This window comes from Pavona decussata, unplaced genomic scaffold (assembly GCF_977016875.1).
Source record: "Pavona decussata unplaced genomic scaffold, jaPavDecu1.1 SCAFFOLD_280, whole genome shotgun sequence".
NCBI lineage: Eukaryota > Metazoa > Cnidaria > Anthozoa > Scleractinia > Agariciidae > Pavona > Pavona decussata.
This window is the reverse complement of record NW_028145681.1, coordinates 469,458-495,815: the sequence shown is the minus strand read 5'-3', so window position 1 is coordinate 495,815 and position 26,358 is coordinate 469,458. Positions and strand designations below refer to the sequence as shown.

General features: G+C 37.7%; 2 protein-coding genes across 2 annotated transcripts; both read left to right on the top strand.

Moving 5' to 3' along the window:
- LOC146455302 (DNA (cytosine-5)-methyltransferase 3A-like) lies at nt 1-23,472 on the top strand. Its single transcript, XM_085094474.1, has 21 exons — nt 1-324; nt 2,190-2,378; nt 3,869-4,027; nt 5,277-5,378; nt 5,964-6,186; nt 6,952-7,089; nt 7,577-7,618; nt 8,450-8,529; nt 9,497-9,544; nt 10,128-10,192; nt 10,848-10,902; nt 12,183-12,308; nt 13,313-13,397; nt 14,150-14,226; nt 14,622-14,690; nt 15,727-15,817; nt 16,224-16,372; nt 18,965-19,050; nt 20,774-20,849; nt 21,426-21,559; nt 22,674-23,472. Exons 1-21 carry the CDS (start codon nt 319-321, stop codon nt 22,816-22,818), a joined length of 2,145 nt encoding a protein of 714 aa, XP_084950600.1. The 5' UTR covers nt 1-318; the 3' UTR covers nt 22,819-23,472.
- A 1,202-nt stretch (nt 23,473-24,674) lies between these two features.
- LOC146455301 (uncharacterized) lies at nt 24,675-26,156 on the top strand. Its single transcript, XM_085094458.1, has one exon. The coding sequence runs from the start codon at nt 24,675-24,677 to the stop codon at nt 25,752-25,754; it is 1,080 nt and encodes a 359-aa protein (XP_084950584.1). The 3' UTR covers nt 25,755-26,156.
- The last annotated feature ends 202 nt before the right edge of the window (nt 26,157-26,358 follow it).

The following is a 26,358-nucleotide window of genomic DNA, read 5'->3' as shown; positions in this document are numbered from 1 at the left end:
GTTCGCTTTTCCCGGGAGTTTGAGCAAAATGATTGGAATCAATCGATTCATGAACAAATTACTTTATAACACGGAATTTTTAACTTTCAAAGAACATTTATCCCTAAAAAATGCTTCTTCATTGGATTTGTTGTCGACAACGTTGGTTTTTCTCAGAAATGAAAACTGGAAAGCTGTAAAGAAGGGTTCTATTGTTCCCAGGGACATGATTTGTACACCCCACGGCTACTCCCATCCGGCCGCAAAGCGAAACAAATCAAGGGCTATTTGCAAGCTTGCAAGGTCCGCTACAAGCGTCTCTACTCTGCAGTTAGGAATATGGCGGTGAGTGAATCGCATCGCTGATAATCGTGTTAATTGCATGTTAAGAATGCGCACAGCAAGCGTTTGCAAGTCATCACACTTAAGCTTATTTTTCTCTAAAGGGATTAATAGAACAGCGTGATTATTGTGTTTTAAAAGCCGATAAGATATCTGTTACATGCATGCCTATTATAACATAAGCTTAAAGACATTTTTATAGCTTACCGGTTAAGCTTTTAAAGCTTGGAGGATGGTTTTGTTTTGAAGACAATGCGAAAGCTGCAACTTTATGAGTAGTCTAAATATAGCAATGGCTTATAAGTCTTATGTATCGGCATTCTTGCAATTTGAAGAGCAAAATCCATTGAACAAGAACTACAAAATTATGCAAATATTTAATGTCCCTTTCTTCACACCTGGGAGTGGTTTTGCATATTAAAATGGTGTTTGAGGTGGTAATTTTTTAAGCTTCAGGAAAGCTCAGAAAGCTTTTTAATCTAACCATTAAATAATATGCACAATGAAGGCTAATCCAAAGATTACGGGCAGGAACTTGGAAATATGTAAATATGTCATTGACACAGGTTTTGTGCAAGTGCCTCGTGGATTATCTATTGATCTTTTGAGAAGCTCAGAAAATGTACCTCAATCACTGCAATCACAACAGTAGTGATTTAATTTAGTAAAATAGCACTCTGCCACTGACAGCAACTCGTTTGGAGGTGATGTTGGTTAACAATGGCGAGGATGAAAGTGGATTATAATATTGTGAAGGATACGTTTTGATTGATGGCTGGTTTATAAGCATTTTGATTTTGCAAAGACATATTTGATTTGGTTGTGTAAAGTACCACTTGAGATGTAACGGCAACTCTAATGAAAAAGGTTATACAAGGTTGCTGACCATGGCGATTCCTTGGAAAATTTGCAACATCATTTGCCAAAGAAGTTTGCGAGATAGGAGAGAAAGGCAATTACGTTAAGTTATTTTCGGGTAAATGCCAAGTTAAGCCGTTGTGTATTGTTTTGCTGATTTAGGCCAATTTTGTTCAAGAGAGCAAGGTAATAACCTTGCTCTCTTGAACAAAAAGCCCATTGTCTCTGATAGATGGCATATTCAGAAAATTGCACGTACAGAAAAAAATATATGATTTTACATCAGTTTTTTAAAAAGCATGCAGATGCAAGCATGAAGAAAGATTGGAAACCATTGATTTGTAGATTTGTATCAATGTTTAAGGAGGCTGCAGTACAGTGGTGAGAGCTAACGTGATTCCCACAAGTATTGCTAAGATTCAAATCACCTCACAGACTCAACATTTATATATACGAGTCCACAATTGTTGGTGGTTCTCAGTCTGAGGGTCTTAATCTCCTGGTTCTGCGGTCCATACTGTGGTTTCTTAAATATGATATTTCATTTTATTTGAGGTCAATCTGATATTTTCTATGGTGAACCTTTCCTTATGGATCAGTCAGTTCAACAACAAACAAACAAAAAACAAAGAAATTTCATTGAAGAAAAAAAAGAATACAATTTACTTTAACCTGCAGATAAGTGCAATTAGTTCATCTTGTCACAGAGGAAAAAATTAAAAAATAACTGTGCCTCTACAATATGGGCACCTTTATAACATAGACTGCAACTGTTTCTTTTGGCCTACATATCAAAGAAGCTTGACTGTATTTATTTATTTATTTATTTATTTATTTATTTATTTATTTATTTATTTATTTATTTATTTATTTATTTATTTATGTTGTTCTTTTGTTTGCATTCCATCTTGCTTTAGTTTCCCATGGTTATTTCCAACTGGCAAGTTTTACAGTCATACGCATGTGAGTTCTTCTTCAACACCATTTCTTTCTTTTCTTATTTGTGACAGTCAACACCCTCAGCTGTTGTTGAAACTCCAAAGAAAAAGCCAAAGTTCAAGAGACGGCTTGAGTTTTCTGCTTCAGATTACAAATCCAAGAAAAAAATCCGTGTGAAGAGTGAGTTGAATATTTCTGTCACTCCCGTAAATGCTAAGCATGCATCATCCTCTGAAGATCAAGTGACATCTGGTGAAGAGGTAATTATCAATTTACTAATTCTCCCAACTGATTTACATACAATTTTTATAACATTAGTTAGGAGAAGTTAAAGTATCAATACATGTAATTCCCTCTTCTTGACATAATTTATTGCTGCCATATATTCTATTTACCAATAAAATTTTAATTTGCAAAATTATATTCCTGCAAAAATTTCATGATAATTATGTTGAGTTACAAAATAAATGCTTTCAAGATGAAGAAGATATCCTTTTTATACACAGGGAAGCTGCAATTACATAATGGCTCAGGTTGGATGAAACAACAATTTGTACTCGAAGCGCAATTTCTTCGACCTTTTTTCTTGGATTTCCGCCGTCAAAACTGTTGAGTATTCCTTAGTAGTTCAAATGCTGGCGTATAAAAGCTGGATTAAGAAATGTTTTTCGAAAGTCATATTAGTTCGTTTTTCCAACTTCCTTATTTAACTAACTTGGGTTTATCCTTTGAAGTTAACCATGCGACACTTGAGTGTGTTGTATATTTATATGTAGGTTTCTGTGGCATAAGCAAATAAATAAGTAAATTTTACCCTTGTGAGCCAGTCAGCCTTCATGACTTTATTGGCTTCATTCAACACTGATTTCCAAGGTTCAAAACCATGATTGGACAACGGAAGAGTTTTAAGTCCTCTCAGTGTCCTTTACATTCGGCAATGAAATAATTTATACGACTTCTCAAGGTCCATTATTTAGCTGAAGGATACGGTAATAACCGACCTATGTCGAATTTTAGGCCGATTGTTTTTCGTTTTGCATTAATTTTTTTTTTTTTTTTAACTGCAATTCGATTGAAAAACATTGTCCGGTATTTTTTTTTCCGATTTGTGTTTCGTATTTGAGAAATAATGTCTGCAAAAAACCTGCGTTTTTGCTTGCGTACACAAAGAAATCGACAACGCTTTGTTTCCAGGTGCTTATAATTTATTCATTCTGTGAGGGTGGTTTGCAAATTACGTCACATCCTCTTTGCTCAAGTTTTGGCTCTTTTTTCTCACTTAAGCATCAAAAATAGCCGCATATTTTCTACAAAGCTTTTAATTTGTTCAACCCACACAGATACAGTAATTGTATTTGATAAATACTTAAAACATACTGTTTATTTTATCAAGCGTGATTGCCTGTCGTCTCTTGTCCTTAAGCCATTAATTCCTCGCGTGTCAATTGACAGGCCGTACTGCCTCCGATCAGGCGAACGTGTTCCGGTGCGCTTTGTCCCCAAGACAAAGTGGTTCACAGATTTCTGCACCATTAAGTATCAAGACCAGTTGTAATCCTTTTCTCTGTTATGTTTTCTCTGTTATTTGTGCTTTAATCATATTTATATAATTATTTATCTGAATGTCTTTATACCGTAGTGTCTTGTACTATTGTAACTCACCATCCTTGTAATTCAGCCTTTTAGGCTGCGAGAGGGATCCCAATAAACTATTATTATTATTATTTATTATTATGTTTTATTGTTATAGACTACAGCAGAGTTTGTGAATGGTCAGCTGATCTGGGGCAGGCTGAAGGGTTATGACTGGTGGCCTGGACTTGTTGTTTCATATATGGAAGCACAGAAAGCTCCCCCTTCTCCAAGTAACCATTGGGTCAAGTGGTTTGGCGATAACAAATTTTCAATGGTTTGTATAATCATTTCCTCAAATGTTTACATTCATGGCTTCATGTTAAATTAAAGTGGTTTATCCAGATGAGGGCCTTGTAACCAAGCGCTGCCCTGTCAACATGTGCCGGCAGTTTGCCGCCTATAGTGGATTATTGGCCACCTACTCTTACACTTATTAATAAGAAATACAAAACATACTAATTCAAATTATAATCAAAAACACTGGTCTTGAATCTATATCCTATACAAATTATACAGACATGTGTTTGTCACTAATTTAGGAGAGCCCATTCAATAACAGAGGTGTGCAGTTTTGTCTGAAATGCTCAATTTTTATTGTTTTCCGGTTATAATGTTTTCAAGTGCTTACTCAATAATTAAATAAATAAATAAATACCTTTTTGCTTTTCCCACTTGAAGCACTCAGGTGGAAAATGACTATGACTTATAACAATAAATTATTAAAAGCCCTCAAAGAATGTTATGTTGTCAAGAATGGGACTGAGTTTACTTCCAAAATGAACCAGATGCAACCATTTGAAACAGTACATCATTATTTTCAGGACCTTGTTGCCTGATACTTCTTTTGCACTGCCTACTTCTTCAGAACCTTTTGAAGGGCTGAAAACAAGTTGACATGATTATTCCAAAAATAATTCATCATTGTACATATTTTACAATTCATGTAGTTGTCAAATGTTTGTAGAACATTCCTTAATTCCTCATCCTTAATTAACTTCAATTGAGCAATGGAGCATGAGTTTCATATATATTATTTCTAAAAGAAAACAGTGTTTGTAGGTCATTTTAGCCAATATGCCAACTTACTAGCATGTTTGACTATTTACAAGTATAGCTTTTTGAGTTCAGTTGACTTTTGTTTTGGTAATACATGCACCGTGGAGGGGCGGTGGTGTAGTGGTTGGTGTGTAGACTTTCAATTGGACAGTCGGAATATCGGAGGGTCAGTGGTGCAAGGCTCGGTTGGTCTTTTCATTGTTGTGTTATAATTTCCCAAGACAAAAAACTTTACACCGCATTGTCTCACTTCACCCAGGTGTATAAATGGGTACCGTCAACATACTGCTGGGGGTAACCCTGCTATGGACTAGCACCCCATCCAGGGGGAGGAGCAATACTCGTGGTTGCTTCATGGTACAGAAACCATGTTAAGCTCCAGCCTTGTGGAACACTTAGGTTCATAGTGCAACTTTACCTACCAATACATGTACCAATCACATGGAATTTGTTTTCTACTGTTTTAGCTTCCTGTTCAATGTTTACGACCGCTGTTCAAATTCAAGGGGAGTTTGAACCCTGGAAAGATGAGGGGTATTTACAAGAGAGCTATTATTGAGAGCTTAGAGGTAAGTTATAAGAATGTCTTGTGAAAAGTAGTAGAGGACAAATTAAAGTGTGACATCACAAATATTTGAATTTTTAAATTATGGGATTTATTAAGATGTATTCGGAAAGAGCATAATGAAAAATGCCCACTTGCCAAAAATCAGCATCTTATTGCAATTTAGGACCCCAGGTTGCCATAAGATGCTGATTTTTGGCAAGTAGGCATTTTCCATCATGCTCTTTCAAAATATCTCTTTAGTTTTTGTGATGTAATCACTTTAGGACTCTATAAGGCACAGCTACAATATTTAGTTTTATAAACAAAGTGAGTGTCCATTGTGCTTGTGAAGTTGAAACCCGCATGTATACACACCATGCAATTTTCAATGCCCCATCTCACAAGTCTGGGTCAATTAATTTTTATTTTCTCTGTGAAATGAAGCCTGGGGGCTTTCCTGAGTACATCCTTACAAACTTTGCTCCATATCATTTTGCCCCTTGTGGTTATATAGGGAAAGGAGGAGGGAAGTGGCCTTTGGGGCTTTGGTTGTGCAAATCTGAGGGTGTTTTCATTCTCAATGTGTTGATTGGCTTGATTCCACTAGGTGGCTGCTAGAAGGTGTGGAAAAGTGTTCATGAAAACTCCGGATAAACAGGCAACACAGACCAAGAAAAGCAGTAGAACTAGGCAAGCAAAGATTGAAGCAAAGGAAACCAAAGAGCAGGAGGATGATCCACTCACTGATAGAGAGAGGCAAGAGTTGATGGTACAGTGGGCAGTGAATGGATTTAAACCAAGTGGTCCTAAAGGCTTTGCCCAAACTGAAGGTACATTGCAGGTCAGAATTAAGCAAACAGTGGAGATTTGGATCATGCAAGGCAGCCTTGACACGTACACACATTTTTTAGACTCGTCTGAAAGTGTATATTTTTCCATTGTTATTCATTGCCTTAAGTTTGCTTTGTGTGGTATTATCAAATGAAACAAACCTAATCAGCAAGTCACACAAGGTGGGATTCAAATTAAGTGCTGTTACCTCAAATAAACCCCAGACGCACTTCTTTAAAAGACGACCTGCCTGATAGACTTTGTGTTTATTTCCTGGGAGGTGGAGGAAAACTCCAATAAAATTATAAAAATGTTGTGGGTGATCGTCATATCTTTAGGACATAAATTGTGGACTGGTACCAGTTAGGGCACTAAAATCTGAAATGAGCCATGGAGGTACCTTTTTAGGGTCATTATCAAGCCGAAAAATACATTTATGACAGGAATGTATTGTTTGTCAGTACCAGGTGAGTATTAAACTGATCTTCATTCATTACCAACTCATCTTGGTACCTCTTTTAAGGTGTTGAAAATGAATTTGAGCCTCGAGATTATGGTACCCTGTAGGATTTTTTCCCAAAAATTTACAGCAAACACCTTATTTCTAATGTGACCCCCCCCCCCCCCCCCCTGCTGGCTTGATAGCAATCCAGTGTTTGAGGATATGGCATGTAACTCTGGTTTATTTATAAGCCATTAGGGTTTTAAACATGTACTGAATGGTTGTTTGTTTTTTTTTTCTTTGTCTTTTTTGGAATCCACAGAAGATGTGATTCCCAGCCCTAATGTTGCTGTTACTGTCATGGATGCAATGTCATCTGAGAACACAGTCTTAACTGTAGACCACAAGTCAAGGTTTGGAAAACCAGTCACTGAACCAAACCTGGCAGAGAATATTAAAGGTACTAGAATTTTCTGATTTAGATTCTCTCCACCTTTAGTTTTTGGTAGATGAAAATGCAGGATGAATACTAGTAACAGTTTTTTGTTTGAAACTGTTTTTATTTATTTATAATAAAATATGTCAATTAATATGTTGCAACATATTTTTGATTTCTTTCTCAAGCAGAGATATGACAATCAAAACTGAATATCACTTACTGTTCAGTGAATGGAAGTCAATTCAGACACATATATCTAAGCATGCATCGCAAATGTCTTAAACAGAGATCAAAAGAATGTGACTTGAACAGTAAGTTAAATTCAGTTTTCATTGTCAATTCTCAGTTTGATTTAATGATCTTCAAAACATTGCAACATGTTAATTTTTATGTTTTTACTTACAGGTGTATTTTAGTACTTTACCAGAAATTTAGTTACCCGATCTACATGTATTTATTTATTTTAATAGTCCTGGTACATGTAAAATACATTCTTCTTTCTTTTAAGCTCTTTTTGATGAGGTGGCTGCTGGGAAAAGAGAAATTGAAGGTAAGAGTGCTTCAGTCAGAAATGTTTATTTATTAAATTTTCTTTTGTTGATTTTAACTTACATGTAGCTAGCTACTATAATGAAAATTATATATAATAGGAGGTAGTGTTTGCAGTTACGTAGTGCAGTTTGTTTCCTTGGGGGTGGGGGTCACTCTCCTTTATAAGCTATATAGGTATGGCATCAAAGGGTATAGCTTTTGAGCTGTTTTTGTCTGAAGTAGGGTATGGATTTTAATAATTTTGGTCTGAAAGTCTGAAAATGGAAATGGATTTTAGAGGCCAGCTCTAAAAAAGGGTACCGGAAAATGACATATTTTGGTCTGAAAGGGAGTACCGTATTTCCTCGAATAAGCGCTGTGGTGGTCATTTAATTTTTCGTGTCTCCTGTGCGGCGCTTATTCGAGGGCGGCGATTATTTAAAAGCCTCATACCACAAAGACAAAACATTTTGATTGTAGAAATTAATTTACTTCATGAGTACAGCAAACCCTGACAATCTCCTTACTGCAACAGTTACAGGGAACAGAAAGAGGGAGGTTGGGCTTGTCATACCGGCGAAGTTTACAGCCTTCACGCAAGAACTGAAGAACGGGAACATTTTGAAGAGAGAGCTGAATGAAAGAGCATCAAGATATACTCACTTCGAACTGAAAAACATCACTATTGATGAAAATAAATTTCCATTGCTGGCTTAGAACCGCATTGCAGCGATTACAGTGTATTTTTATCATCTATTCGAGGGCGGCGCTTACACTGTATTAACCATTCCGCTCCGTGTGCGGCGCTTAATCGAGGGCAGCACTTACACTGTATTACATTGTTTTACAGGAATTTGCCTGGCCTGTGGAGACCTTAGAGTTTGTTCAAAACACCCTTTGTTTAAGGGAGGCCTCTGTAACGAATGCAAGGTACTTGTAACTTAACAGTAGTGAACTGTAAAATGAGGTTGCAGCTGTAAACTGGAAAGAAACTTGATTGATCATTTATATGAGGAACTAGTTAAGAAACCTTGCAAACTTCAAGAATGTCAAAGGTGGTTACTGAAATTGAAGTGGCCCATGGAAAAGTCTGGCCTTGAAATTCTAATTTCTCTTAATTGTCTTTTCATAGTTCCATTTATTTCTTTACTTTAGATATGAATTTATAATAATAATAATAATTATTATAATAATAATAATAATAATAATAATAATAATAATAACAATAATAATAATAATAATAAATAATAATAATAATAATAATAAAAGAAGTTTAATTCCATCGTCATTGCAGTTAATCTGAATTACAAATTATGTGGTTACAATTGTACAACTATAAAAATCACATACTGTTAATCAATCAATGAGGGACTGGGTTACAATAAGTTTCATGTCAAAATTACAAATAAATTCATACTTATGCAAATTAAAAATAGGATTTTAAGTCTAAAAATCTAAAGATCGTTGAAAGCTAAGATACATGTAGTGCTTGGGGAAAAAACACACACACACCTTGATTCTTTTGTTCCAACTCAAACAGAGAACAAAGAAGTGATTCATGATTCACTTGAGATGCTTCAGTTTTAGGGAAAACTTAGTTATGAGCAAATTCTGTGAATTTAATCCTTCAGGCCAAAGTGTGAATTTTGTGAAACTACTGTGCATTACTTAGGTGATGTCACTTGCACCCATACTTACTTGGTAAAGGTCTTCTGTCAATCAAACCTTTGTATACCCTGAAAGGAAGAAGGTGCTTCCTTGACACTTGTTCAATGACACATGCTCAAGTGGTACTTGAGGATAGCTCATATACTGGATGTTTAGCAGTAGTTTTTTGTTTATGCATCAGAATAATAATTATTTATTAACTCTTTTTGTTGTTGTTGTTCTCATTCAGACTTCTTTTTTAGAGAATGTTTATTTGTATGATGAAGATGGCTCACAGGTTAGAGGTCTTTTTCATAGTCACATACATATACGTACATGTAACTATGTACATGTACATGGATAACTTGAAACAACAACTTAAGCTAGGATTGCACAGTAGTGAGAGTACCACCAATGTGGCTCACACTTGAATCCCAGAGATGATGCTATGTTTCGTAGGTCAAGTTTGTAGCTGATGTACAAAAGCCAACAATTCTAAGTTCCATTTTGATTTGGAAAAGGTAGAAGAGTCATTCTTTGAATTCATTGCAAATTTCAAAAATACATACAAATTAATTTAATTACTAACTGCGATGGTCTGTTTATTAATTGATAATCTTTGTAAGTTGTGGAAAGCAAAGAAGAATAACGGTTTCAGTTTGGGTTTGTTCACAACTTCTGTAAAATGAACTTTACAAAAGAAAACTGAATGTTACACCAGGCTTTGATAAAGTTCAAATTCCATGTTGCACTGATCTCTTGGCCCAAAATAACTTGTTGTTTTCTGAGTAGTGTAAAGGTTAACCCTCGACTGAGTCCCTTGATACCCAAGGTAATTCATTTCTAGACTCAAGTGCTCAGAATTGAATTTTGTTTTTTAGATGTATTGCACTATTTGTGGTGATGGAAAGGAGGTTTTTATGTGTGACAAGACTGGATGCTTCAGGTAAGAAATGAAGGAATTCCTCATAAACTACAGTATTACGTTCCTCAAACAAAAGCAGAGATCTAGAGTAGCAATTTTATTTGTTTCTAAAGGGAATGATTATATTCCAGGAAATGGGTGTGGTAATTGCACAAACTTATTATCTCCTTTCAAAAATAATTTTATTGGCAAACATTTTGGGGGCATGGTGATGGATTGGTTGGAACATTGGAACTTCAATCAGAAAATCAAGAGGTTGGTGGGTCAAGGCTGGTCTCTAGTTTGTGCCGTGTCATTTCCTGAAAAACGAACCATTACCCAGGCTCATCCTAGCTCTCAACATACCCACATGCCATCAAAGGAGTGTTCGATCGCAGCAAAACCTAAGAAGAGGCTGGTGATTTATAACCATCTGTTGGACTATCTTCCCATCCAGGGGTGAGATGTAATATTCCTAATGGCTTCATGCTGTTCAAGTCTGTTCCAAGGAAGTAGAAGGAACATTTTTGTCTGGCCAGGCTTTAAGCAGACATTATTTGTAATGAGAGTGAAAATGAATCTTTAGGGGCTCTTTGGAACCCCAAGCCCCATCCCCAATATCTATTCTTTTGGCTTTTTAGAGATATTCTAGATATCTTTCAGATGAACCTTTTATATGTTGATTGCACTTTTGTAGATCATACTGCAACCTGTGTATTGGTATGCTCTGTGGTGTAGCTGCTGTGACAAAGGTAAATCTTCATAAATTATCTACATCTTCTTTTGATAGTTTTCACTTGTCAGTGTTGCCTGGCATACATTTCTCAAAGCTCCCCAAGTCTTTTGGGCCTGAAAAGGTATTTTTCTTATCCCTCTTCTACATGTACAAGAGTTGGCGGTTGTTTTTCATACAAACTAACTCATTGTGTTTCTTAATCTTGGAAAAATTATAATATTTTTGCTATTAAAATGATCAAAAACTGAATTTGTCATACCAAAGTTTGTGCACATAAAATAATATTTTTGCGTCCAAAATCTTTTTGAGAGTTTGAGAAATACACACCAGGCCTTGAACTATTTGCATCATTGATTCCTTGTTACCATGGAGAAGGGGAAGGGGATTGCCCAGTGATTGACAGTTGTGATTTAATTTCAGTAAAGGGGTGCAGGGAGGGAGGGAGGAACCTCACAGAAGCTTTTAAACTGATGTCTTTTCAGGGGATTTTGTTGGGGAGGTGGAAAGAATAATCCTCCAGTTTGTAATCCCTGTAACCCTGTATTAAACCTTTCTTTATCTCACTTAAATATTTTTTTTTTTAATTGACGAATATTCTTGAGTTAATTATGGGAGTCGAAGACAGGCCAAAAGTTTTATTTAAAACGTCTCGATTCTTGAACACTCTTGAACTGAAAACACTTTATCATTGAGTACATTGAAGCAGCTGGTTGTGGATCATTACTCAGCATGGCCTTGTCTCTATTTTCGTTGTAAGATTGTAAGATTAAGATTGTAACTGCTTCCTTCTGGATGGAAAGCTAATCTATTGTAGGTATTCCTCAACTTTTTGAGGCTCAATAGTTTACCTCATTAAAGCTGAACCTCCCTTAAAGGGCATTTCTCATTGGATAGTTGGTGGCTCAACCCTGGTGTGTACACCATGTTCATTGTTTCTTTATATACGAAGGAATGGTTCAAACATGAGGAAGAGTATTTAAACTGAAAAGCAATTTTGTTATGATCACTTGGATCAGAACTTCAAAGACCAGCAACCCATTTTTCAAATCCTGGTAACGTAATTCCCAGCCCTGTATAATAAGTACATGTATTTATCAAATCAGTTTTATTTTTTTTAATTGACTGGTAGTGTTAAGTGTAAACTTTCCTGTTGCTTTTATGAAAATAGTAAAGATATCAAAATCAACAAAGATTGAATCTCTTACCTGGCATACCAGGTGAGTTAACAGGCCTTAGAACAGCAGTATATTTGTCTTTAGTTGTCCCAACTTCCTTATGCTTTGGTCTGTTTGTTAGATTGTAGCGTGTGAACAGTGGGTGTGCTACATGTGCTCAGGGAAATCCCAAGGACTGGTCACACCTCGTAAGGACTGGTCAGCACGGCTGCAAGAACTGTTCATGAACGACAAACTACAGGACTTTGTATGATGCTTTTTTATAGTTTCTCTTTTGGAAAAGTCTATTTATTTATTTATTTATTTATTTATTTATTTATTTATTTATTTATTTATTTATTTATTTATTTATTTATTTATTTATTTATTTATTTATTTATTTATTTAACGTACCCCTCAAATTTGAGGATTATTGGCTAGGGTCAGCATTGAGTACAAATATTTAAAAACACTGATTAGGATTTCATGAGCAAGTACATGGTTTGTACTGCTTATCTGTTGCTTGAAACACTCAAGAGAACAGAAATCGTTGAAAATCGAGGCAGGTAGATTGTTCCATTCGATAACAGTTCTAGGGAAAAAGGAGAGTTCGGAAGTTTTCGGAAGTTTTCAGATAAGTCTTTTAAGTAATTACCTAAGTTGGGATTGTTGCTTATGCAAATCTCTGAGTGATTCACCCTTATTTATGATTCATAATAAGATAACAATTTTATCTAGTATATAGCAATGTAGCTTGAGTTTTATTCCTAATGCACGTACTCACTGGTTGTCTCTTGGCCACATGTTTCATTACCGCTTGTTACGGATGTAGTCAACATAGACTACGATTCAAAAAATTGTATCTTACCTCAAATTCAATTCACAGGTACTCAAACTTTTTAAACTCAAAAGATTTGTGAGTTTGCAGGAACAAATGGCTACAAACTGATAAATAAAACTTAATTTCTAAATGTTGATCTTGATCACACGGAAAACGTTGTACCAAACATTGAAATTGAACAATGAAATATTTATGTTTGTTGTGCTTGTGTGTTAACAACCTTTGGTTTGGTGTGTTTTGGTTATAACGTGTCTGTTTTCAAGACAAAACCAGCTTGTGAATTGTGGTAGACACATTGCCTCCCCTCAAATCTCGATCTCTTCCTTCTTGACCTTGTCTTTCTGGGAAACATCAAGATTCCCAGAAAAAACTAACTGCTGGGACTGAGATTCTCAGGAAATATGGAAACAGTATATCATTTGTTTCAACAGAAAGCACCATACACTTTCCCAGCAATTCCTCCAGAAGAGCGCCGACCAATCCGAGTGCTGTCATTGTTTGATGGCATAGCATCTGGTAAGTGTAGTTTATATAATTATAGTCATCAAATGAACATTTGATTAAAGAAAAGCATTTAAGAGTGTTTTCCCGTTAACAAAGCCGAAGGCTGTAAAAGAATTATTTTATAAACATAAATTATTCATGGTCAGTTGAAGGGCTTACGATTTTGGTCTTAGAATCTAAATTTCCCCGAATAAGTTCTAATTTGTGAATTTTGCTAAAAACCCAAGCAGCTAAAACAAACAACAACCTTATGCTTTGATGGCTCCTTTTGTTTGGGTTCAACCAGAGGTCAAAACTATCATTCATGCTACTCTGAGCAAGTTTAGTTTTTTGAAACTGACTGATCAATTCGTCGAATTCAATCCCTCAAGTAAAATAATAAATATAATGAACCACAACTTTTAAAGGCACCTAGTCTGCATGAAAAATAAGGTCATTCTTGACAAAGCTCTGAGCCAGTTATAAAAGTGGGCATTGCAAAAAAAAAGCTCATTGTTAAATCCTGTATCATTGGATAACGCGACTCCAGTGTTTTGATTTGCTTAGCCGCTGCTGGTGAATGTCAGCCATTATCCCCATACGAGAAAAACGCCCATTATATGATCTTCTGGTCTTTCTGACAAAACGAAGTCAGTAAGATCTTATCGCAAATTTGCGCTTGTTGGATATGGGATGACTCTAGCCAACTCGCGTATCGATGCTACGCGCCTCGTTTAAATTCTTTTCCAAGTCTTAGTTGAAGTATGCTCTCAATTTCCGGACAGGATTGCAAGCTCTGAAGGAACTTGGCATTGAAATAGAACTGTACTGTGCTTCTGAAATTGATGAACAAGCCATCCAGGTTTGTATTAAGACTTTTCAACTTCCTTTGCTAAGGCTGATATATAACCACACTGAAAAAAAAAAATGTTAAACACCGTGTGGTGCCATTGGTATAAGTTGTGTTCAAAGTTGGAATTTTGGCTTTGGGCGCTGATATTTACGGAGGGAGCTTAGACGTTTGGGGACTACTGTGCCTTCAACAACCAACTCTGTATTACAGTTGTTGTTGTTGTTTTTGTTTGTTTGTTTGTTTGTTTTGTTTTGTTTTGTTTTTTCCCTTGTTTTGTTTGTTTAAATTTTCCGTTTTCTTACCGTAATTAATGGTTGAAATAAGCAAAGAAAAATAAATCAAAATTAAGACGCAAACGGCTGGTTGCAACCACCTTTCTTATTTGCGATTACTTTTTTTGCCAGGTTGCCAAAGTTCAGCATGGAAATAACATCCTTCACATTGGCGACATACAAAAGATTTCTAGATCCCAAGTGAGTGGTTCATGTTTTTTATTGTAGATCACATCCTTGTCATTTTCACTAATTTGGGACCTTAAGCAGCGACGACAACGACCGCAACGAGAAACGACAGAAAACAACATTGTCTCTGCACGTGCGTTTTAAACTTTGGTACATTTCTTTGCCGTCCTCTGCAAAACAACAACGTGAAATGACCACATTTAACGTTTTATTGAAAACGTGAACGCATCAGTGATAATTAATTTTTCTTTCTGTTTCTGAATTTTAGTTCGGCCACATTACACAAACTGAATGAGTAGAAATCGTGGCAAATTTATTCAGAAAACGCGAATGTCATTTTTAAGTCCCGTTTTCGTTGGCGTCGTCGTCGCTGTCGTCTCCGCTTAAGGTCCCTAATTACTGAGTTGATATTTGCCGAGTTCAGTAATGGCAAGAATCATTGGCAATTTCTTTGTCCCCTGGTTTGCACTAATAGCACAGCTTGCTTGGTTCCCAAGTACATTGAAACAAGACTGCAGAATTAACAAGGCCCTTGGCTAAGGCATTCAAGGATGGACCAACGTTTTCATGCCAGTTGCTTCCTTGAATCTTAAAAAAATCGATTAATATATGTAAGCAACGAGGGGATGTATGATTTAAGCAGCGAATCCGTAGCCCAAGGTAAATAAATCACATATCCACGAGATCCCCGAAAAATAATGGCTGATTTTTCATATGGGCCAAGTGGACAAACAAACAAAATATAATTATTATAAACAAAGGAGCTTGTATGCTTCTCATGCAGTGGCCGAAAATAGACATCGGGATTTTCACCTGTTGGCAGGCCCAAAACCTTTTTTCTGCTTCTTCTTTTGTTGTTTTGCTTAATTTTTCTAAAGTATGATTCCACAATATTGTCTTGGTACATTTTGTGTTTGAAAGAGTGTACAAAAACTCCATAACTGCGTGCCCCCATCCCCTCACCACGCACTCAGAAACACACACAAAGCAAACTGATCTCCGTAGCATAACCATTTTAAATGTAAGTATTATATTTACTTCTTTTAAGATGGAAGAACTGGGACCATTTGATTTTGTTTTTGGAGGAAGCCCGTGTAATGACCTCTCCATTGCAAATCCAGCAAGACGGGGAATTTATGGTAAGGAATTATTATGTGAATTTTTTTTCGTTAATGGAAATTTGCTTCTTACCGATTTAGCACTTGACACAAATTGCCATTTTCCCTTATGAAAATTGCAATAAACGCGTAACACGCTTTGAATGACACAAGCCATGAGAGCTTCAAATTTCTGCATTTCATTGTTATTACTTCTGAGTTTTTACTTGAAAAAAGTTAATTGTCACCAAAACAGAAAGTTGCTCTTTTAAGACTGTTTTAACTGCTTTCATAAATTCCCCAAAAGCAGTGTTGTGAAATATAGCCCTTGGCTTTCAAAATCTTTTTATGCGTTACGTTTTGCATGAAGTTCAGAGCCGATTCTTCTCGTGTATCTCTTAGCCGGAAAAGTCGATTTTTTTTTCACCTGTTTTGTTTTTGTTTGCAGAGGGTACAGGTCGTCTTTTCTTCGAGTTTTTCCGCCTCCTTGAATGTGCTCGGCCCAAATCCGAGCTCGACAGACCTTTCTTTTGGCTTTTTGAAAATGTTGTTGGTATGAGAGCGGAAGACAAAAGCGTTATTTCACGATTTCTAGAGGTATGAAAAGTTGTGTATATTTTGCATTCTACGTTTGCTAAACAAATACTAAAGACAGCAGTTTTTGATAGGCGTCATTTTATCTTTTTATTATTTTTTTTTTCTCAATGCGCGAGCGAGCGGAATTCTGTATATCATGCAATCTGATTGGTTTCGGCAGCGGGCGGAATTTTTCGATCTTGCCTACGAACCAGAGCGGATTTATTGCGTGATTTGTTGCAAGACCTGGGTCTTGTTTTCTTGCGGAAAAAATAAAAATGATATTCGCCGGCTTAGGTCAGTCAGAGGGCTTATTTTTTCCCAAGACGGACCTCCCGTCCGGTAAATAACATATCTTTGGGAAGGAAGTTTTCTGTTTGGCAGCCGTAACTTTCGTATCGGCGCGGAGTTATGATGGTTAGCGGTCGGACGCCTGAGCGAGACTGGTGTCAGTTTTGCTGTGTTGTTTCCTTAGATAAGTGGGTACAAGCGACATACTGCTGGGGGGAGCCCTGTGATGGGAGTAACCATGCGAAACAGACAGCAGGGAATATTCATACTAAGTAAATCAGCCATATTTTCACATAGGATCACTGTAATGAACTGTTATATCAAAGGAACGGACCATGTGAAAATATGGTTCACCGGCGAGGACTCGAACCCCGGTCTGTTGCATTCAAGGCAGACGTGATAACCACCACACTACAAGCGAACCTACAGAGACAGCGGACGAAATAGCACAGCTTATTCTTATTACATCACTAAGATCACGTGGTCGCTCATTCAACAAGGAGAGTCTGATTTCACTTAGGAGTAGCAATAGGTGGATTGCATTGCCGCCATGTTGGTGGTAAAAACAAAAGAAAATTTGCTCACATAGTTTGCATAAAAATGGAAGTTAACTCACAGAGGAGAAAAATCTTATCGTTCCATACCACCAACATGGCCGCCATGACGTCACATGCAATCAACCTATACCCCTAGTTTCCTCATGCTACAGAAACCCGGAGTCTACTGCCATCCCGTTGGACCGCCTGCGGCCCTTGCGCGAATTTAACATTTTTGCGACTAAAATAATTGTGTGACTTTATAGTTTGGTTGAGATTATCCCCACTCAGCAAGTCCTGATATAACTTGCCTCATTAATATTCTAAACAGTAGTTAAAGGAAGAGTTTCATGGTCAAGCGCATGCGCGAGCAGACCGGCTCAAAAATAAATTGTACGGGTCGACACTAAATTCGATGCGAGCTTTTGGTGGAACAATCTGTTGAAATCGCGCCCGAATTTGGATCATCCGCTCTTCGTTCTTCACTTTTTATAATCTTTGTTTCCTGTTGTAAATATAAGTTCGATTTTTGTAAGGTTAAAAGTGTTTTAGCATCCGAAAACGACATTTTTGTCGATGGATCGGCAAGGAGACGTCGCGGCCGACCGGCGACGGGACGTTCTTTGGACTCTCTGGAAGCACAGAAGTTAAAGCGGACAGAGTGGAGTGGATGTAGAAATCCTGTGTGGTTAACAAGATACGTCCACCAAACGTGGAAGATTGGTAAAGGGATAAGTCTGTTTAAAATAGACAACGATTTCGCGGCACATCTGCTTTCGCTGGAAATGGCAAAGGTCACCAACTGGCTTTGGATGAACTCGCGAGGATTTTCTAGATTTCAATCGTACTGTTTGTTCATAGGGAAGTCAACTGTCAAAAACGGAGAATTCGACGGACAAACAGCATAAAACATCAGTGTTTTGCTTTGGATGGAAAAAATTGTACAACACTGAGACGCGAAGCGAATAAATTAAATATGAGATCAAATGTGCGGGTTAGTTGTAGTCGTCTACTAGCGGGCTCGAATAGCGGGCAGTAGAAAAAAAATGCAAAAGATTTGCGGCAAAGTACAAAATCTATTGTAAGGTATTCATTTATCTATAAAATTATGGTCATTGCGAATGGCAAACGCACTTTTGATTTGCCACCATGGCAGAGTTTTCTCAAATGCATTCCAGCATCTCGGAAGGACGCTCAGTGTTGTTGTTACTAAACGGTCGCATCGCTTCTTGAAGCTTGCAGATTTCTCGTTCTTCGCCTTCTCGCTGGCCTAATAAAATCAGGCTATCGAGCGTACACACTATAGTAAGTTTATCACTATATACTGATGAAATACTGGATTTAAGTACGTAAGTTTGAGGGAGCTTCTCGGCTTTTCGAACCGCGCGTAATAAAAAAAGGTCGATGCCGCGAGATATCGACATTGTACTAAAATAAAACCGTATACGTTCGCAAAAGTTCTGGCATTTCTTGAATGTTATGGGACATTCACGAAGCGGCGCTGCAAAAATCCCTATGTGTTTTACATGGACAGCCTTTTTGTTTCTTTCTGAAACGTGATCGAAACACTGGCCGGTCAGTTTTATTTTTATGCCAGCAGGTTATAAGACTTGCCCGCCGTATCCCGCCGGTGTTGTGTACTCGCTTCTAATTGGTCCAAAAACAATAGGCTTGACAGCGCTTACGTTATCGCTCGCACATGCGCCGAACCGTGAAACTCTCCCTTTAAATGCACCGACATAAGTCAGCCGTAGTAAGTGAAGTTCTGTGTTGTTTGTGGTTGCAGTGTAATCCAGTAGTAGTGGACGCCAAGGAGATCTCCCCTGCCCACAGAGCGCGCTATTTCTGGGGAAATCTGCCTGGCATGAACAGGTGATGTGGTCATGTTTTCTTTTAGTCACACCCAAGGACGCATTTGGGGGACTTTTTTAATCAGAATACCATTTTATCCGGTTGTCAAACAGGCAGAAGTAAAGCCAATGCAGTTGCCTAAAGCACGTGTCCTGTCTCTTTGCCTCGTTTCATAGTCATACTTCAAATTCTGATTGGCTTTTCACGTTCTTTAAGTTTGTACTGACTTGGCTGATGCCATTGCATTGGTTATGGAGTCAGTTGAAAACTAATCTTGTCTTCAGTTACGTTTTACTGCGTATATTGGTTTTTTTTTTTTTCAAAAATTAATGGAAACCACGTGAGTAAAGCGTGTCAACCACGCGAGCGCGCGCGAAAATTTCCTCCCACGAGAAGACGCGACGCGCGTGAGGCAATTTCTGGGCGTGGTCCGCTGGCTTTACTATCCCAATAGAAGAAATAAGGCCCCGTCCACGCGTATTCGGATATTTTTGAAAACGGAGATTTTTTTCTTTGTTTTAGCCTTCCGTCCACACGTAAACGGCGTTTCGGGTACCAAAAACGAAGGTTTTCGAGAAACGGTCCCCAGAGTGGAGTTTTTTTGAAAACGCCGGCTCATCGTTTTCGTGTGGATAGACGAAAACGGAGGTTTTCAAATACGATGATGTCATAGGTCGAGTCCAGTCTATACCGGTCTGCGTTTCCCCGAGTGAAAAATCAAGATAGCGGACAGACAACTTTTGTCGTTGCTACTTCGGCGTCTTTCAAGCCCAGTAGCATGCATACAGTTGCATTTTACGTTGTTAAATCTTCAAGCTGACTATGTGAGGAAGCGACTGAACTGAACTGCTTTCCGTGCCAGTGTCGAGAACAGGGACTGTAAAACGATTAAAAAGAAGGCCAGCTACACCACGGAGATTCTGCGTCAGGCCAGGACGAACGAGTGCATGGTGGGATACTCTTGTGAACCAAATTGTTGTACCAGGAGAATTGAGGGAGAATTTTTGAGAATTCCACTAGCATTGCGTATGCTCTGTAAGGGACGCTATCGTATTTCCATTGTTTTAGCGTTTTCGTGTGGACGGAGAAAAAATATTCGTTTTCAAAAATATCCGGATACGTGTGGACGGGGCCTAAGGGACTTCTCGTAGTCTAATTGACGGATTTCTGGTCATTTTCCAAGTGGAGGTGTGCCTGAATTACAGGGAAATTTAACGGGAAAATTGAAGCATCAGGCGTATTTCCTTTAAGATATTGTTTTGCAGCTTTCAAATTTTCAAGTTGCTGTTTTGACCATCCTAGCTGGTCTTTGTCCCCATCCAGAACAACAGCGAGTAAAAAGTTTTATTTTCCCTTGTTACGCAGGAAAGTCTGTAGTGATGAGTTTGTTGTCGTCAGAGCTGAAGGTCTTTAGTTCAAGGCCTAACCTCTACCGTCATGCTGTTTCCTTAGACTAGAAACTTTGCTCCAAGGTTTTTCTCTTCACGCAAGTGTATAAATAGGAAGTGGGGACATACTGCTGGGGGTAGGGCTGAAGGGGGGGGGGGGGGGGCAGAAAAATCCCTTCATTCCACTGAACCCGTGTCAAACACCGGTCATGTTAGGAGACCGATGGCTTGTGTACTGTGGTGTTTTATAACGACAAGATTCGGATACACGCACCTTTAGGCGATCAATGCCACCTTAATATACTTGCTGGGTGTTTGCCACCGAGTAATTTTTAGTTGTGTCTTTCATTCTTCAGACCAACCATACCGTTGCCAGGTGATAAACTGTGCTTACAGGATTGCCTTGAACCAAACTGTGGTCGCCAGGCCAAGGTACAGACCAACTGTAGCTAGCATGTATACACAGGAAACCACAGTCTGGTCTTGTTGACCAAAGTCATGTTTTCTCAGAGTGTACGACGAATGACAGTCGCTTAGAATGTAATCTTTGCATCCAAAAAACCTGTCAAAAATCGTAATGAATCAGCTTGATAACAACACAATTCATATTTGACTGGAAAGAAACGACATCTTAGAATTCTTACCCAGCAAAAGTTTATTTGACCGGCGTCTGTACTGAAAGGTTATGAAATGTAGAGTGACTTATGGAAAGAGGATTTTATGCACACCCAGACAGTCCGCTAACAATGCTGGGGGACGTCAGACCGTTTGGTGTTCGTTATTAAAGTATTAACCTCCAAATTTGATATTCCATTTTGATATCGTCATTTTTCTCAACTTCCCTAGAGATTGCTGTTTTGCGAACACTCTAAAAATTACTATAAAAATATATGCTGTTGGGACTGTATGCTATAAACCTGTGATGGTATCATTAAGGATAAAAACGTTAAAAGTGATGTGAAGTCGCGCCATCTGCATCCTGTCTAAGGCTTTGTTCGGTTTTCACAGTTTACCAAGGTACAAACTCTCACCACTAACGCCAATTCCATGCTTCAAACAAAGAAAGCATTGCTTCCAGTTCAGTATGTAGCCAGTGATGGCCAAGACAAGGAAGACATTCTCTGGATCACAGAGATGGAAAGGTATGAATCGACATTAATAATAATAATAATAATAATAATAATAATAATAATAATAATAATGATGATAATAATTTGTAAAGCTTTTAAATTTTGTTGAAGGCATATATTTTATTCAATGTTGACTCTCAGTTTTATCAATACGATATTTTCTAGTGTATTTTATATAATGTGTACATAAGTCGTTTTGCTCATCAGCTCATAGGTTACGCTGGCCGCCCAATGAAGTTGTTTCGCAAGGATACATTTATATGTTCTAGACTGTATAATAATAATAGTAATAAACATAGACCTTTGCACGGTTTTGGAAGCCACCTTGATGGGTACGTAAACACGTCTTGAAATAACAGTGTTTGTGTGGAAATCCGATGGCAAATAATTTTCATAGAACATCGCTTCTGTAAAATTCATGAATTCGAAACTTTTGGCACTATGCAGAGGATTTTACAGAAAATAACTGAGGTATGTAGCTGTGCTAGAAAGCATCTAGTTGCATTTTCACATTTCCATACATTTGTCTGTCTAGCGAACCAGCCGTGAACTGCTACTAAAAATAGACGCGGGAAAAAAATACAGGCAATGTAAGGAAAGTTCAAAACACGACTGGGCGCTCTCTGGCACAGTTACATCCCTCCATTTTTTTTTTCTTAAAATCCTTTTCCTAGTGCGAACAGTTTCCAATTCATGAATTTTTCAGAAGCGATGTTTTATGAAGATTATTTGACATTGGATTTCCATAAAAACACTGTTATATCAAGACGTGTTTGCCAACTCATCAAGATGGCTTCCAAAACCGTGATCAGGTCTATTGCAGTATTAGTTCAGAAATTCCGCTGCTACTGCACAGCGGACTTACGCCTCGTGTGTAAAAAGTTATTTTGTTTTTTTCACACCGCCATTTAATCCGCCACAAAGAGAGCATTTCCGTGTGAAAGCGAATTGTTTTGGTCCCCAGCTATTGATTTTAACCTTCAATCATTTGCAAATCTTAATTTTTCTTTTATGAACATTCCAACAATTATGAGAGACTGCGAAAGGCTGAAATATGAGACAAACGTATCTTTTAGATGTATCCCATCCCGTAACTTGGCGAATAAGTGTTCCATTTTACTCTCAGGTTGTTTGGCTTGCCGTCTCATTACACCGATGTCAGCAACATGGGCCGGTCTCAGAGACAGCGCTTGCTTGGGAAGTCTTGGAGTGTTCCTGTAATAAGGCACCTTCTGTCCCCGTTGAAAGATTACTATAAGTGCGAAACGTAAATTGTTCGGCAAAATGTTTCCATAAACTCAAGTCAGCTGGTGTAACCTAAGCGGTATTTATCAAACATCGAAAACTGTTAGCTATTGTTGTTTTCTCGAAATCTCCTTTCATACTTGTTAAGGTTTTGTAGTTGTCAGTTGTTATTTTCGGCCATAGTCAAAGATTCGGATGAGAAAGTGATTCCTAACAGCTTCTTGGTGTCTCAGTTTTAAATTTACGTATCCATTCTCCTTGTCCACCAAAAACAGCTCATTCAACTCTTCAAACAAACAAAAAAAAAAAGAAAAGAAACAGTGCGTTCTATATTCCTATATTTTGCTTTAACAAATGTGTCAGTCAACCAAAAATTGCAAGTGTGTCTTGCGCTAATTTTGATGTTTTTATTTTTTTAACTTTTTTTATTCCTGGTCGTATTTTAACACCATCTTTGCGGAGGAGTTTTATATCTATTTTTCATTCACAAATAACACAGCACTGTTTTCATCACAATGATCCGTTTAGCCACCTGTCTTTGTCACTGGTTCTCCAGCATTTTTCCTCTCAGAGTTCCTGTGCCTGTGAATAATTTGTTTTTTTCATGCGGGTGGTTCTGTTCTGTTCTTAAATTGCGTCACTGATGTGAGGACAATCGAATAAAGCGCTTGTTAGAGTTATTGCCCAGTACTTTGTTTGACATGCGTATTCTTTGTTCTTGTAGTCGTCTCTGTGTTTTGTTGAGCTGAAACCCACTCTTTCAGCGCTTCGGGAATTTGCTCCTGGGTTCGCCACGTATATTACCCCATCAACTAACACACACTGTATTTCAATTCCCGTTCAGTAAAAGTTCAGCTTCCATGGTGCAGTACACGCCTTCAACGCCGAACGAACGTATTGGTTTAAAAGTTCCCTTTTTAGCTCAATCACTGCGCAAGAAATGAATGAGGTATTGTGGTTGAGCATATGTGGACGGAAGTTGTGGACCGTAGACGGAAGTGATTTGACATGCAAACCCCACCTCCTCCTCCTCCCCCCTCCTCCCCTTCTCCGCTTAGTAAAAGTCCACATTACCTTCGAGGAAGTTAAAATACGCAAGTGCAAAGAATAGAAATGTTTGTTTTGTGTAAAAAGTAAATAAACATCAAATCGTAATTTCGCAAGTTCGAAAATTCGCGATATGGATTGAGGAGCCAAAATGTTCACACCTACAAGGACCCCAATTTTTTATTATTATTATTATTATTTTTTTTTTTTTAATAATAATTAAACTTTATTGAAATATTCGGAGCAAAATCGATATTTACAAGTTAAAACTATTAAAAACCTATTTACAATTCATGCATCATCACTAAAATTATTATTATTATTATTATTATTATTATTATTATTACTATTATTATTATTATTATTATTATTATTATTATTATTATTATTATTGATCAATAATGATTTCTTAAAACATAAGCAAGCGAAAATTAAAGTTAATAGCCGACGTTTCGGCGTCATCGTGACACCATTCTCAAGGCAAAGTGGATAAATTAATGCGAAGATTTGGTTTCTATACTTTACAGTCTCTAAAAATTAGCATATTAACAAAGGATCACAAGTTCTTCAGGTGAATACCTTTGCGCGAATCGAGTCTGTTTGCACGTTTAGGGATGGTTTAAGTTTTCTTATGAAAAGCATCTCCTTAATTAGGCAATCAAATTTGTTAGAACATTTAGCTAGCACGTGAAATTGTTCTGAAAGACAGCGAGGCACGTTCGAGTTATGTTCGCTCAAGTAGTGTTTACAAATAGACGACGATTTTTATTTGTGTCCATCAACGCGTTCGTGGAGGTGGCCGCGAGTGTAACCAACATATCCTGCATCGCAGGATATGTTGGTTACACTTGTCAATGAAGTACAAAGCCTCGAGATCAACAGAAGTGATATTCTAGTATCCTATGATGTCACCTCTCTGTTTACCAATGTACCGCTGGATGAGACTATCCAGATTTTAGCTGACAAGGCTTTCAATGATGATTGGTTTAACAAGACCCATGAACTGAACCTGTCCAGAGACCAGCTAATTGAACTACTCAACGCAGCCACTAAGAACCAACTCTTTCAGTTCAATGGAAATCTCTATGAGCAGACCGATGGCGTCGCAATGGGATCGCCTCTTGGTCCTCTTCTCGCCAACGTGTTCATGTGCTCCATTGAAGGTAAACTCGATCAAGATGGTAAATTGCCCTCCTATTATCGACGCTATGTTGATGACACCTTCACCATCATGCCTGATATAGCATCAGCCGGATTTTTTCTTCACACCCTTAACCACCGCCACCCATCAGTTAAGTTCACTATGGAGGTGGAAAGGAATGCGTCACTTCCTTTCATCGGCGTTGAATTGTTAAACGTAGAATCCAGAATCGAGACCAAGGTCTACGTGAAACCAACAAATACGGGCCTCTTGCTCCATTATCAGAGCCGCGTGGATAATCGGTACAAGCGCGGTCTAATCACCACCATGTTAGATCGAGCTTACCGCATATCCTCCGACTGGTCGTACTTCTCACAAGAATGTGATCGACTAGAGACGGTATTCTTAAAGCTTAAGTACCCGAGGCACTTACTCAATTTAGCTGTCAAGCAGTTCGTAGATTTTAAAGTATCAGACCAGCAACACATTCCCTCAACTGAAACCACCATCCGAGTTGTCATGCCATTTAAAGATCAGGCCTCTGCTAATGTAGTGAAGAAACGTATCACAGACCTCAGCTCAAAAATCAAGACCACAATTCAGCCTGTGTTCATTAGCAGAAAACTCAACGAAGACCTTAAAGTTCGAGAAGTCAAGCCTGCCACTGTTAACCAACAATGTCTAGTTCATAAATTTCAATGTAACCTGTGCGATGCAGGATATGTTGGTTACACTCGCGGCCACCTCCACGAACGCGTTGATGGACACAAATAAAAATCGTCGTCTATTTGTAAACACTACTTGAGCGAACATAACTCGAACGTGCCTCGCTGTCTTTCAGAACAATTTCACGTGCTAGCTAAATGTGCTAACAAATTTGATTGCCTAATTAAGGAGATGCTTTTCATAAGAAAACTTAAACCATCCCTAAACGTGCAAACAGACTCGATTCGCGCAAAGGTATTCACCTGAAGAACTTGTGATCCTTTGTTAATATGCTAATTTTTAGAGACTGTAAAGTATAGAAACCAAATCTTCGCATTAATTTATCCACTTTGCCTTGAGAATGGTGTCACGATGACGCCGAAACGTCGGCTATTAACTTTAATTTTCGCTTGATTATTATTATTATTATTATTATTATTATTATTATTATTATTATTATTATTATTATTATTATTATTATTATTATTATTATTATTATTATTGGAAAGTCGTTTATTTGCTTTTGTATTGGTAAATATCATTGCTTTAGTGATTTTTTTTTTCCTTTGGAGTTCTTCAACATACAAGCCACACATCAAAAATACCGGCCAAGATAGTCTCTCTACTCAATTTTCGATCCAGACTCGAGGCTCCCTCGTACAAAAACTGCTAT